The sequence below is a fragment of the Schistosoma haematobium genome, chromosome 1 (genome assembly GCF_000699445.3).
Source record: "Schistosoma haematobium chromosome 1, whole genome shotgun sequence".
NCBI classification, from domain to species: domain Eukaryota; kingdom Metazoa; phylum Platyhelminthes; class Trematoda; order Strigeidida; family Schistosomatidae; genus Schistosoma; species Schistosoma haematobium.
This window is the reverse complement of record NC_067196.1, coordinates 7,975,493-7,988,066: the sequence shown is the minus strand read 5'-3', so window position 1 is coordinate 7,988,066 and position 12,574 is coordinate 7,975,493. Positions and strand designations below refer to the sequence as shown.

Sequence of the window (12,574 nt, the reverse complement as noted above, 5' to 3'; positions counted from 1 at the left end):
TCTTCAGATGGATGAAACAGAACACGTGTTGCTGTGTCATCCACTGAGCTACCAAATCTATATGGCCACTCAGTTGTGCGACGGGTATGATGTTTGTGTCATATTGGTAAGAATATCAGGCATTAAAAATAAAGTAACTCCAACATTTCTCTAGGCAGTTTGGTCAGCACTTCTTTAGGAGAAAGAATTAAATATTAAATTAGCGAATATAAACGCTTGATTCATAAATTCAGTGGGAGAGACCATAATGTATGAACGAACCAATCAGATATAATACGTCTTGAGTTTGGGAGCGAAGTCCATTTATTTGGCTTAATAGCGTTTTGGTATTTTAGTTTATATCAGTTCGTGATGAAAACCCTAAATCTAGTTCCTAACCTTAACCATCAACTGTAAATCATAATTCTAATTCCTCGTAATGGCTTACAACCGACATTCAATCTTAGTATGTGGACATTCTCAAGGTCGCCGTAGCTTCGCTTAAAAGTCGTCCATAGATTATAGTCTCACCTTTCATTTAGTATACATAAATCATCCAGTTATGTTGATAATGTTGAATAAGAAGTTTATCGATAGTATGGATGTAATTCTTTTGATGTGAAATTTGTAGTTAGATTATTAACAAGGTAATTGAATGATTTGTCTGGTACAAACAGTGAATTTCTGTATTAAGATAATTTTTGTTACTTAAAGTAGCTCGAACTAGACTGTTCAGTAAAAAGTTTCAGTCTACCTAATTTCAGTAGAGATTTGTAAAAATACAATTTCCTGCTTAAATATTTGTATACAAGTTTGAATATAAAAATCTATCAATCAATCTCCTAATGTTGGTTATCATTAGTTCACCATAACTTTAATACTAGAGTCATCAAGACACACAACTCATATGATTTTGAGATAATGATGATGGTGATGATGAAGAAGAAGAGGAGGAGGAGGATTTGTAGCTCAGATTGATAATTTTGATGGAGTTTTGTTCTTTGAGCTGGACGATTTGGTCGTGGACCTTTCATTGTCATTTTGAATGACATTATCTATCTGAAGTTTATGCTGATAATATCATTCAGAAGAACGATGAAAGCTCCACGACCAAACCATACAACTCAGAGAACAAAACTTCATCCAAAAAACAAACAAACACAACTCATGAATTCAACTATTAGAATTACCACAATCTTCAATAGATCTCCATTCTTTTGACAAGTATCATCGAAAATCGTTCTTTTTTTCGTTATTGTTTTAAAACATTATTGGTTAAACTAATTTTTATTCATTTCCTGTTCATTACTTGTTCAAATGAAGTGTTTTGTATGAGAAAATGTTACAAAAGTAACAAAAAAAAACAAAAAACGAAATTTTACCATATTACATAATAATTTCATTTATATTGACAGAAAAAAAGAGAAATCATGAAGAAAAGAAACAAAACAGATCCACTTCATTTTCAAAAAAAGATGATTATTGTATTGATCGATAAAATTGAGTAGGGATTAGTTATATAGAATTACAAATATAATAAAACGATCGTTTATTAATGTTAATTCAGTTGTATCCTGTATAATTAAAAAAGATTACATCAGAAAGGGTTTTGTGGAGATTTTAGTAAATTCAGTAGTTGAGATCATGAGTCAATTGAAGCTAGACAAATATGGAAAACCCAGAAGCACTGGATGGCTGCCTCATCCTATCGTGGCACTCCTCAGTAGTGCGGACCCACGACCTCACCCCTCGAGATTCGAACCCATGACCTACTAGTCTCGCACGCGAGCACTTAACCACCGGACCACCGAGCCGGTATCCAACAGCGTTAGTGTGTAATTTCAAATAATCCACGAAATCCAGAGACACGTCTACCATTATCATCAGTGAGTTACTATCTCACAACTGACCCGGTTTAACCCCACTGATCACTACTTCTCACTAAAACTCCAGGATATACATCTTGAAGCCAGTCACTAGTGAGCATTTGTTGATTAGTATCAGAAAGGGTTGATACCATACCACCATGCTGAGGAGTCCCACAATAGGACGAAACGACCGTCCAGGGCTTTCGCAGATTTCCCATGGTGGTCTAGCTTAAATTGACTTATGATCTCAACTACTGAATAGATTATATATTTGTCTCATGACTCAGTGTTAGCCAATTCCTTAGAGATTTTTTATTATTTGAAGTTGCTAATATTAAGTGACGAAACGTCAAAAAAAATTAAAAGCTTAATTTTCCTACTTTTTAAGACATTACAAATATATTAATTTGATTAAATAACAACCTATCCAATGTTCAATTTATTTGGAATTATTAAGTCAAATCTTAGTAATTACACCTACAAACGCATTATAATTTAATGAACAGTTGTGGATTATTGATAGATTTCGTGTTAAAGTATCAACAGTTTATTTGAAAGTGCTGTGATATTCAATTATACCATGTCGATTGTTATTTTATGTATTTAAACACATAAACATTGGTACAAGAATTCACCAAATAGATATGTGCCACATTAATCATTCGATTTGTATGAGGGCTAGAATACTGCCCGGGTGCCCAAACCGAAGTAGGTGGTTTTCTTAGGAGACCATATCCCGAAACTTTGACCTAAAGGTTTAATCCACAACGCAATGGAGCAACGTAAGGAGATGCATTCTCATGATAGCCGGTGACCAACAATTGGTTCATACGCCATTTTTTCCTTTGGGATCTTGAAGCCAATGTTCACCACTGGTTTGGAATGAGGGTTTTCCAACTCACCTAGGTGGATCCTCAGTATCCGCCAACCTGGTTAAAGCTCCGGACATTCACTTTACGTCCTCTCAATTTCGTTAACAACAGTAATGCTGCAAGAAGGTAGTGAGTATGACTACCTTGGGAGTGGCTGTATACGTGTGGCCATATGAGAGCATTTGTAGAAGGAGAGCTTGGCTCTCCCCACTCTTGGACGTACCAGGGCAGTGAATTCTTCTACAAAGATCTTTATCTCCATACAAGAACAATTAACCAGTCTTCATCAATTAGTTTTCGTTTTAAATGAAAACTGAGAGCTTCTTTTCTTCCTAGAGTTGAAGATCATTTGCATTCATTTTTATTTAGATGATATTTTACTTAGATCTTGAGAAGTATAAAAGTATGAACAAATTCTTCTTTTGTCAGGTGAATGGAAGGAATTAACCGGAAACTTCTAACCTAGGTGTTATGCGATTCAAGGTATCTTCATATTAAGGAGATGATTGAGGCTTTTCACGTGATTCTAATCTATATCCAGTATCAGTCACATATGTTAACACTTAATTACTTGGTTCACAGTTACATTGTTTTTCATTGACTTAGCAATAATATATAGAATATCCAAATCCTTATGCTAGATTTATAATGAAAAGCAAAAATAAAATTTTATGCAACAATGAATGATAATCGAAATCATTCACCGCATTCAGACTCATGTAGTCATTACTATAACTAATAGATCATATGTAAGTTAAAATATTATCCCAGATACAATATGAATACTTTTCATAATAAGCTAACAAATACTCTTTATTAAATATTGAAAAAAAAGCGTTAGAGCATAAGAAATCTTTCGTAAATTAACGAAAGTAAATGAAGGGGTATAATCCTATTTTATTTATCTGTAAGTGACATAATGATCATGATGATGATGATGGTGTTGATAATGATCTTATCAATCAGTGTCCAGGAATATTTTATTCTCAAAACATATTATGACTACATAAATAAATAAAATATCACATGGATAAACAAAATTTCTTTTAAATCCTATATGGAAACATATCATGAACTCTTCCAGAAGTCATTCAGAAAAAAAATAGTGAAAATCCTAAACTGTGACTTCAAAAAAAGAAAAAACAAACGTAGAAGTGAAAAAAGAAACATAGATAAATGATAAACAGAACAATTACGATAACCAACACTCCTAGCCCACTCCTAAAAAACCAAAAAATTCGATTCATAAACTGAGTAGTAAATGGACAAAAAGGAAAATGAAACTGAATAAATATAATGGGGAACACAAATTACAAATAACTATTTGCAAAGAAACAATAAATTCACAACAAAACACTTATAAACACGAAAGAAAAAGTACATATTATTGAACAGTAGATAATAAATACGTATCCATTTGAATAAGAGATAAAACTCTCTCTTCTTTATTCATCAAAATAAGCAGGAAATTATTGACAAAAGCAAATCAGAATCATGTTTTTATGTTGAAAATGCATATGTAAAAACAAACAGTAAATTAATTTCACTAAATAGTTTTAACTACTTATTCATTATAAGTAGTTACCTTAAATGAATAGAAGTATTTTGTAAATTATATAAAAAAGAATCTGTAGAAACCGGTAAGCATAGAATCAGTTAGGCAGTTAGTTAGCAAGAAGCGATGGATTCTTCCAGTTAAAAAATATAAATGACAAGATAGAAAGCAGATCAATTGAGAGGAACAAAAATCTAGATTTTAAGGCTGCTGAAATTTACTTATCATATTTTTCACAATACCCCGATGTTGAGAAGGGATATCATGAGGAAACTTGTGTTGTGAAATTGAAGGATTATGAAGACTTTTTAAAGTTGGAGAATAATATCGACTACATATACTCTTTTCAGATTTATGCAGAGCTTCAGTGGAAGAGGATGTATTATTATTAAGTTTTCGTGGTGGCTTGACTGGTTTCTCTGTATTACTTCCATTTACAGTATTAATTGTATTGCGAAATGAAGTAGAGACAATATGTTGCGAAGTTGTCAAACAAGGAATATTTGATTTTATAGATTTTGCTGACAAAGATGTTTTTACAGCACGTGCACGACCTTGATAGACAGATTCTAAACATTTATCATCGTCATTATCCTCAAACTCTTTGCCTTTAAAAGAGAACAATTATAAAACGTTTGTATTCATCAATATGAAAAAAAACTGGTCAAGTTAAAAATGTCAAACTATTTTTAGTTGCGAATGAATACATGTAATCTTCTTTCTGTTCCTAAAATGTATGTGCCTTGTCATGTACACGTAAATTGAAAAATGCAGTTGTGCATTTTCAAGTACGTTCCAAGGAACTTGAGGCTGAGAGGGATGCAACGGCTCTAAACAGTTCAACACCTCAGCATTTTATTGGTACCAGGAATACTATTAATATTTCACAATACTTCAGAACTATTAGCAGACAAGAGAACTTTGTGTCATTCCGGTTTCCTTAGGCAGTGTCAATAAAGAAACTCAAACCTGATCTATGTATCAAGAAATAGATAGTAATCAACTATCTTGGTACATTATTATTTTTTGTTATCGTCATTATTATTTGAAAAGTATTTATTTTGTTATATGGCCTTCGTCAAACTAATTCTTATTTTTATGTACACTAAAATCATCCCTTCATTCATTGCTTTGCTCATTCACTTAGTACAAGTGATTGGGAATCTTACGTCAAGTCTTCACAACTTCTATATTTATCACATAATCTATTTTATCTGTTTCCGAACTTTGTAAAAGAATGCAAATTAGAGAGAGAGTATTATGGGTCATTTAGAATTCAATATTCTATTCCTCTTACATCACATTGAATAATACAAAGGATATTTCGCATGTCGTCTAAACTGATTACGTATGTTAATTCGATCTTTTTGTCCGTTTTCCTATATTACATCATACTACTAACTTATATTCAGTAGTTTGTGGAATTGTCATTCATTCGAGAGTAAACAACTTAAGGTGTCTCACTATAACAATTTGTAATTTTTCTTAAGCATTCATTTATATCACTAACCTTGTAATCTCTTTTCTTATGATAACTACATTTCTTTGTCATTCCTATTGTTTTGTATGCTATTTATCAAACTATTTTTTATCCAAGAAAGACGTTCGTTATTTGTGTGACACAGAGTTCACTTCAATTGCGCTAACCGCTAATAATACTGATGTCATACACCTTGTTGTTATTGAATTTATTGATTTAGTGGTAAAGAAACCCCAAAATTTTTACACTAACTCATCAAAACAACATGGTTTTTATAAACTTTTTTCCGTGTATTATTCAAAAAGTAACATTGTCTTAACTGACAACCTGTCATCCTGATACTAAATTTATTTCTGATGGTAGAATTGATGGGAAAATCAGCTATTATTATCGTTACACTAATTCATCCATCTCCAACTCTCTTTATTACTCCTATTTTGCTCAGTTGGCTTTCTTCCTGTAAGTTTTCTAGTAAAAATATACAATGTTGATGAACCTATCGGATTTTAGAATAGTACGTTTTGATCTGTGTGAAAAATTCGAAAGCCAGGTGCGAATACCTTGGATCTTATTTCTTAGGAAAAAAATGAGTAAAAATTAGCTACATCTAGTTTCCAAGATGCTTAAAGTCAATAAACGTAACTGTTATGCTGCCCTACATAATGAATCTGATGTTCTGTGTAAGCCAAATTGCAAGAAACACCAATTCCTGGTACAGACTTTTTATCCGAAAGGGTAATTGATCGTTGAGTGTACTCTATATAATTCAGGGCATAGCCAAGAGTTTTTTATGCGTAGAACGATTATTTACGGAAGAATTAATCAAGTAAATGATCCTTATATTTTTCACAAACGTCAGTTATCCATATGTCTACAAACCATTCTTACATTATAGCTTATGTCCGTTCATGATGAAAGCCCTAATCTTAACTCCTAAACCCAACTATTACTCATAATACTTTTAAACCTAAACTTCTTTCTCTTACTACACACATAAATATGTAAACATTCATTAACCATGTGTCAAAACTATTTACCTGTTGAAACTAATTACTTTTTATTATAATTCATTCTATAACTAATTATGATTTGCTCTGAATAGCTGATAAATTGTTCAATGTCACTAGTATAGAATGCTTATACCAGTTTCTCTTCTCAAATCGGTATCATATTTTTATTAACCAACCAAAAAACTTCATAAATTAATATGATTAAGTTGATAACGACAGAACATACCACATTCGGAAACTGCTAATGGAGCTTTAAGCGTAGTGGTAGTAGTATTAGTAGCAGTAGCAGTAGTAGTAGTGGAAGTCATAAACATCGTTGTAGTTTCAGCAGTATTCTCCAATAATTTGATTGGTGGAGCAGGTGCACGCGACTTTCGACGTCCTCGTTTATTCAATACATCATCACTATTAACTTCTTTTGATGAATTATTACATAACAAAGAGGAAGATGAAATATTGTTTGTCATGTTTCGTGTCGACTGCTTATCATGGTCCATTGATTGATTATGGTTAGCTAAAGATTAATTTTTCACAGGAGAATATTGAAAACAGTATATATAACAATAATAATAAAAGAAAAAGACAATATTTCAGATTAATGTGATTTCATTTATTTGTGTCCGAATCCTCCAATTGTTTGTATTCGTGACTGATACTTGGTCAATCTATTTTGGTTTAGGTACATCCTGTATGTGATACCATGATACTGTTATTAAGTTATAAATATATAAGTAAACATGAATAGCGGTTAACAATTAAATCTAATGTGTACTATCTAAACGAGTCAGATGGATGTACTTCCATTCCAGAGTTTAAACACAAATCAATAACAAAATGCATCCCCGTTACATAAGCCAGTAGCTATCTAGACTCAGGGGATAACACATTGAGTGTTTGAAACAAAAACATAATGAATCGGAACTCCGGTGTGAACAACAACACTGATATGTGGCGGACACACCGAACGGAGGAGTCAGATAGAAACAGAAGCCTATGTCCTGAATACAACTGTTAGTCATTATTCAACTTCACTTAAATTTACATTATTTTTTCTTTCAAAAAAGAACCGTAACATATTTCACAATGAGAAATAATTTGAATGAATTAGGACTGTTTGAATCATTTATTTCAAAAACAAAATAATACACGAACTAAATTCTATGCAATATATGTGCATATGAATGGTATTTTTTTTAAATTTTGTACACCGGTGAAATTATAATTTATGGACAACCTCTGAAGGACGCCGAAGTGACCTAGAGAAAGTCCACCTACTAACTAGGACTAATGGAGGGTTATAAAGCAGTGTATGGTATTAAAATTGTGAATTACAATTGATGGTTAGGATTAGAAATTAGATCTAGAGTTCTCATCACGAACTGACACCAGCTAAAATGCCAAAACACTATTTAGCCAAATAAATGGATAAATGAATTTCGCGCAAAAATCCGAAACCTCTTATACTAAATCTGATTAGTTCATCTATAAATTACAGTCTCGCTGTTTAGTCTTTATTTTCACTCCTATCCCTTAAATACTATCTCTGACAAAAGGAAATTTCTTTTGAGTATGCATACACAGCAAACTGAACACCATATCCTCCTTTAATTCCAACAGAAAAGTGAAGGGAATACACATAAAATGACATTCCAACCAACTTGAAAAACAACAGAATTTTGATAAAGAAATCTTTCTTGTAAACTGAATTCATTCGATAACATAAACACCTGTAGATGCTGACAATACTTTGACAAGAGTTATGGGACAAATTTGTCCGTAACTAGGGATGAAGATAGGGATTTACAAAACAACATGTGGATAATTTGGTGTAGATAGGTGTCAACAGACATCTAAAATAATTTAAAATATAAACTTCTTTAACATTGTATTTGAAAATTCACTAACAACTTTGACAAAACATTTTCAGTAAAAGTTGACGTGGAAACGATTATGTGTGATGGAACCACTCAATGATATTATTGATTATAAGTAAAAATACTTACCTTTAAGTGATTTCCCAACAGATTCCAGTGGACTCTTGTAGCTTACAAATCTAGGTGGTTTAGAAACACCGGATTTATTTAACCGACCATTTGATACAAATACATGTGATTGAGATCGTTTTGGTGAACCTAAAGGAGATCTAGTATTGATATGAATATGAGAATTTTGACGATTTATAGTTCTATCAATTGAATCAAGATTCGAACGTCTAAAATTAATAACAAAAATGATATAAATGAAATAAAGTAGACATTAAGTTAGAAAAGTCTCTCGCTATATTATTTCTGCTACATTCATAAAAGTAGTATATATCCAGTGGAACAAAAAAGTTAAACAGTCTGTAAAATGTCCCATACATTTTATCCTCTTTCGAAATGATGATGATGTGTTCATTACCAATTTTGTTATATGTTGTGTCCCGATAAGAACAATGAGTGGTAATTTTTTGGGATCTATTTATGGACCAATACTATGCATATATTTTTGCCGTTAATTGTGTTCTAGACTTAACAGGCAGGCAGGGCTAGACGGAAAGCAGGGTCAATCAGACTCTAGGCTGCTCGCATGTGCTTTACGCGTACTTGGTCCGATCGGTAAGTCACTGTTCTCTAATCGGCGGTCACGAGATATAACATTATATTCTAACAAATTAACGCATATTTAGTTAACTAAGATCAACCCATAATGTAATCTGTAAAAAATTCAGTAATCTCTACAAACTCTATACTAATAGAAACTTTAAACATGGTGAGTTAATTTGAATCCCAAATGACATATAATCGAGTTTTGTTGACTACTTGTGAACAAGATGCGGGAAAAACAAACTGAATACATTTCTAATCATATGATCCTCTCGAAATTAAGACACAATTATCATTATTGTTTGATATGTTCAGCAATTCGACAAAACAAAATCAACTTTATTATAAAAGGTGAATACATGTATGTACACAAACATTAGACTATGAAGATGGACTAAAGGTGAACTGTAAACGAACAAATAAATATAACACTGATGGTAGTTGGACAGTCTTCACCACCCAATTTATTCTGTATTTCCTGATTTTCCACATGATAATACTGTTGCTCTAAACGTAGAGATTTAATTACGATTTGACATTTGTTGGTATATTTAGACTTTAATATAATACTACTCAGCAACTGAATTGTTGTGAAGTTCTAAAAAATCCTCAGAAAAGTAATAAAAGGCCTCAAAAACTCTGGGGAACACTATTCAATTAGGATTGGATAGAATCCTCTTCGAAACATGTGGAAGGATGAGAGATTATTTGACATATTTTTGATTGGATAATTATCCTATTACTGCTATATTTAGTATGCTTCTGGAACTGTCGATATGACCAAGTTTACGTTATTTGGCATAAATACACACGATTTGTTGTGTATGGAGTAAAGCGTCTGTTCTGCAATTCGCGCCCTTCTTCTTGTGTCCAGGTTGCAGTATAGGTGATTTAGACTGGGTTTGTTAGAAGAGATTAGAAAATTAGATCGAGTGTTCAGTTAACAAACTTATCAGGATAAAAACACGCAAAACAAGCAATGAGCCAAATCTACTGTATTAAGGGTAAATAAATGAATAAGTTTATTAGTCATACTACACAAAGTTAGGTCACAATTTTGAACTATAACTTCGCCTACCTAGCCTTGATGCAATTGTTTAATATTTGAACAGATAAGACAATTGGATGAAAGATCGTTAAGAAAGTGTAATCAATTAGTGAACTAAATGTTTAAAAGTAACTGGTCGAAACAAAAAAGACAAAAGTATAGTGTAGATTTCGATAAGGAATTGTCGATGAACGGAAATGAAACAGAATCACCAATCGATATACGAAACTACTAAGCATCTACAATTTTTGTATTTCAACATCATATTTTGCATAGTAAAAAAAAATTTAACTGAAATTTAAAACTAGTCAAACTACATAGAAATGTCGATTGACTGACATACCTTCGTCCACGATCTAAATTATCGACTAGATCAACATTATTTTTCGATTCACTTGTTCGGAATCCTGATGATAGTGAATTCGATCTTGCAGCTGATACACGACTGTCCATTGTTACGGCTGGCGTAGCAGTGGTGTTACTCGGTACCACAGTTATATTCTAAACAATCAAGGAAAGAAATGAAATTATATCTTACTTATTTAATACATATATATACTGACACTGTGGTGTGTACTACGGACAGTAGCATGTATAAAGAATCGGAAGTACGATTCTTACTGACAGAAGATGGACATGAGAAGAGAAACAAAAACAGAAGCAGTCCGAGTAGCAAAAGTAACGAAAGGACGATGGAGCTTGTAAATAACAATCCACGGGTCTTGTGCAAACGGTGTATTAGATGTATTGTTTCCACAAATGGTTTACCCTAACCAAGTCTCCATTCACTACAATAGAAATGAGAATCAAAACAAATATGCTCCATACAAATAAAATGATGAAATTGTGACGAGACAGATAAAGTGAGGGAGTATAAACAAAAGAGAGAAAAAACGAATAAAAGTATGTGAATGAGAACAATCTAAATAGGAGAAGCAGTTCAGTTTTTTGAAAAATACAACCAAGAAGAATTCTCCCCGTTAGAGAAATTCCCCACACCTTTACGAAAAATGTAAAAGAAAATCATGGGAGAATCGCCACTGAGTTTGATTCTGACACCTATCTGATAATGTGTCGAGTTACCGAGTTCAAGAGATCACTAGGATCCCAACCAGATAAACCAAGATGAAACGAAAAATGTCAGTTCTAGACAGTTTTCTTTTATACTATGGCTTAATGTCATAAACTAACTACCTGTTAAGGATGTACAATCCCGAAATACAACTTATGAGAAAGCAAATCAATATCGATTAACATGAATCTTCCATATTTTAAGCTACTCAGTGCGAACTCTACTCATAAACTTTCGATAAATTTTTAATATGATTCTCGTTTAGCAACAAAGATTCAGTTCATAAAATCTAATCACTATAAATAATATGAAAACGATTAACTTAGATATATTCTCGATTGATATACTGAAGTGACCATCAACAAAGCTTGCATTATCAAACTGGCCTATTTATTCTAGTTAGCAAGGCAGAAAGAAGACGATAAAAGTTGTTTCACTTATTGTATTGAATTAAGAGTTGCGAAATATTAACACAATGCATGAACGCATCACCACCTGGGTGAATTTCGAATCCAATCCCAACGTCGGCAAATAATGCACGACGTGGAAAACCCTGAGATGACATTCGTAGCAAGTATCCAAGGTGGTAATACTAATTAAATTAACGCTATATACAGTCCCGGAGATCAGGCATTACTAACATATTGTTCACAGCCAAAGTTAGAAATCCTTTTTGAAGACAACAATGATCGAATATAGAGTCACTCAGCATCTTCAGCTGGGAGACGCCATCTATCTTACTGTGTTTTGAGAATTAAAGAATTTTCTATTTTATTAATGTTATTTCCAGTTTTATCTAACTAGTTACTTACAAATTGATTTTCATTCAACATTGTTCAATAAAGAATTTATTTAGAATACAGTTTAAAAAAGGTAATAAAAACCAAAATATTTGTTTATAGATACAGAGTTAGATATCACTTGGTGATAAATAAATCAGAATTTTCAACACAAACGTCAAGACAGTTCTATTGTACAGAGCTGAACCTTGGGGAACTACCACAACCATCATCAGAAAAGGTAAAGGTATATATGGATAGTTGTCTACAAAAGATGCTCTTGATCTGTTGGCCAGACACCATCAGCAACAACCTACTTGGCACAG

General features: G+C 32.4%; 1 protein-coding gene across 1 annotated transcript in view; it reads right to left on the bottom strand.

The window, feature by feature from the left end:
- Positions 1–1,170: 1,170 nt before the first annotated feature.
- PLEKHG1 (Pleckstrin y domain-containing G member 1) overlaps positions 1,171–12,574 on the bottom strand; it is a 57,222-nt gene continuing 45,818 nt past the window's right edge. The window contains exons 11-14 of the mRNA XM_035731054.2: positions 10,741–10,898; positions 8,768–8,976; positions 6,991–7,278; positions 1,171–4,882 (exon numbers count right to left, since the gene is read on the bottom strand). Coding sequence (XP_035588777.1) covers positions 4,476–4,882; positions 6,991–7,278; positions 8,768–8,976; positions 10,741–10,898 — 1,062 coding nt within the window. The 3' untranslated portion in view covers positions 1,171–4,475. The remainder of the gene's footprint in view (positions 4,883–6,990; positions 7,279–8,767; positions 8,977–10,740; positions 10,899–12,574) is intronic.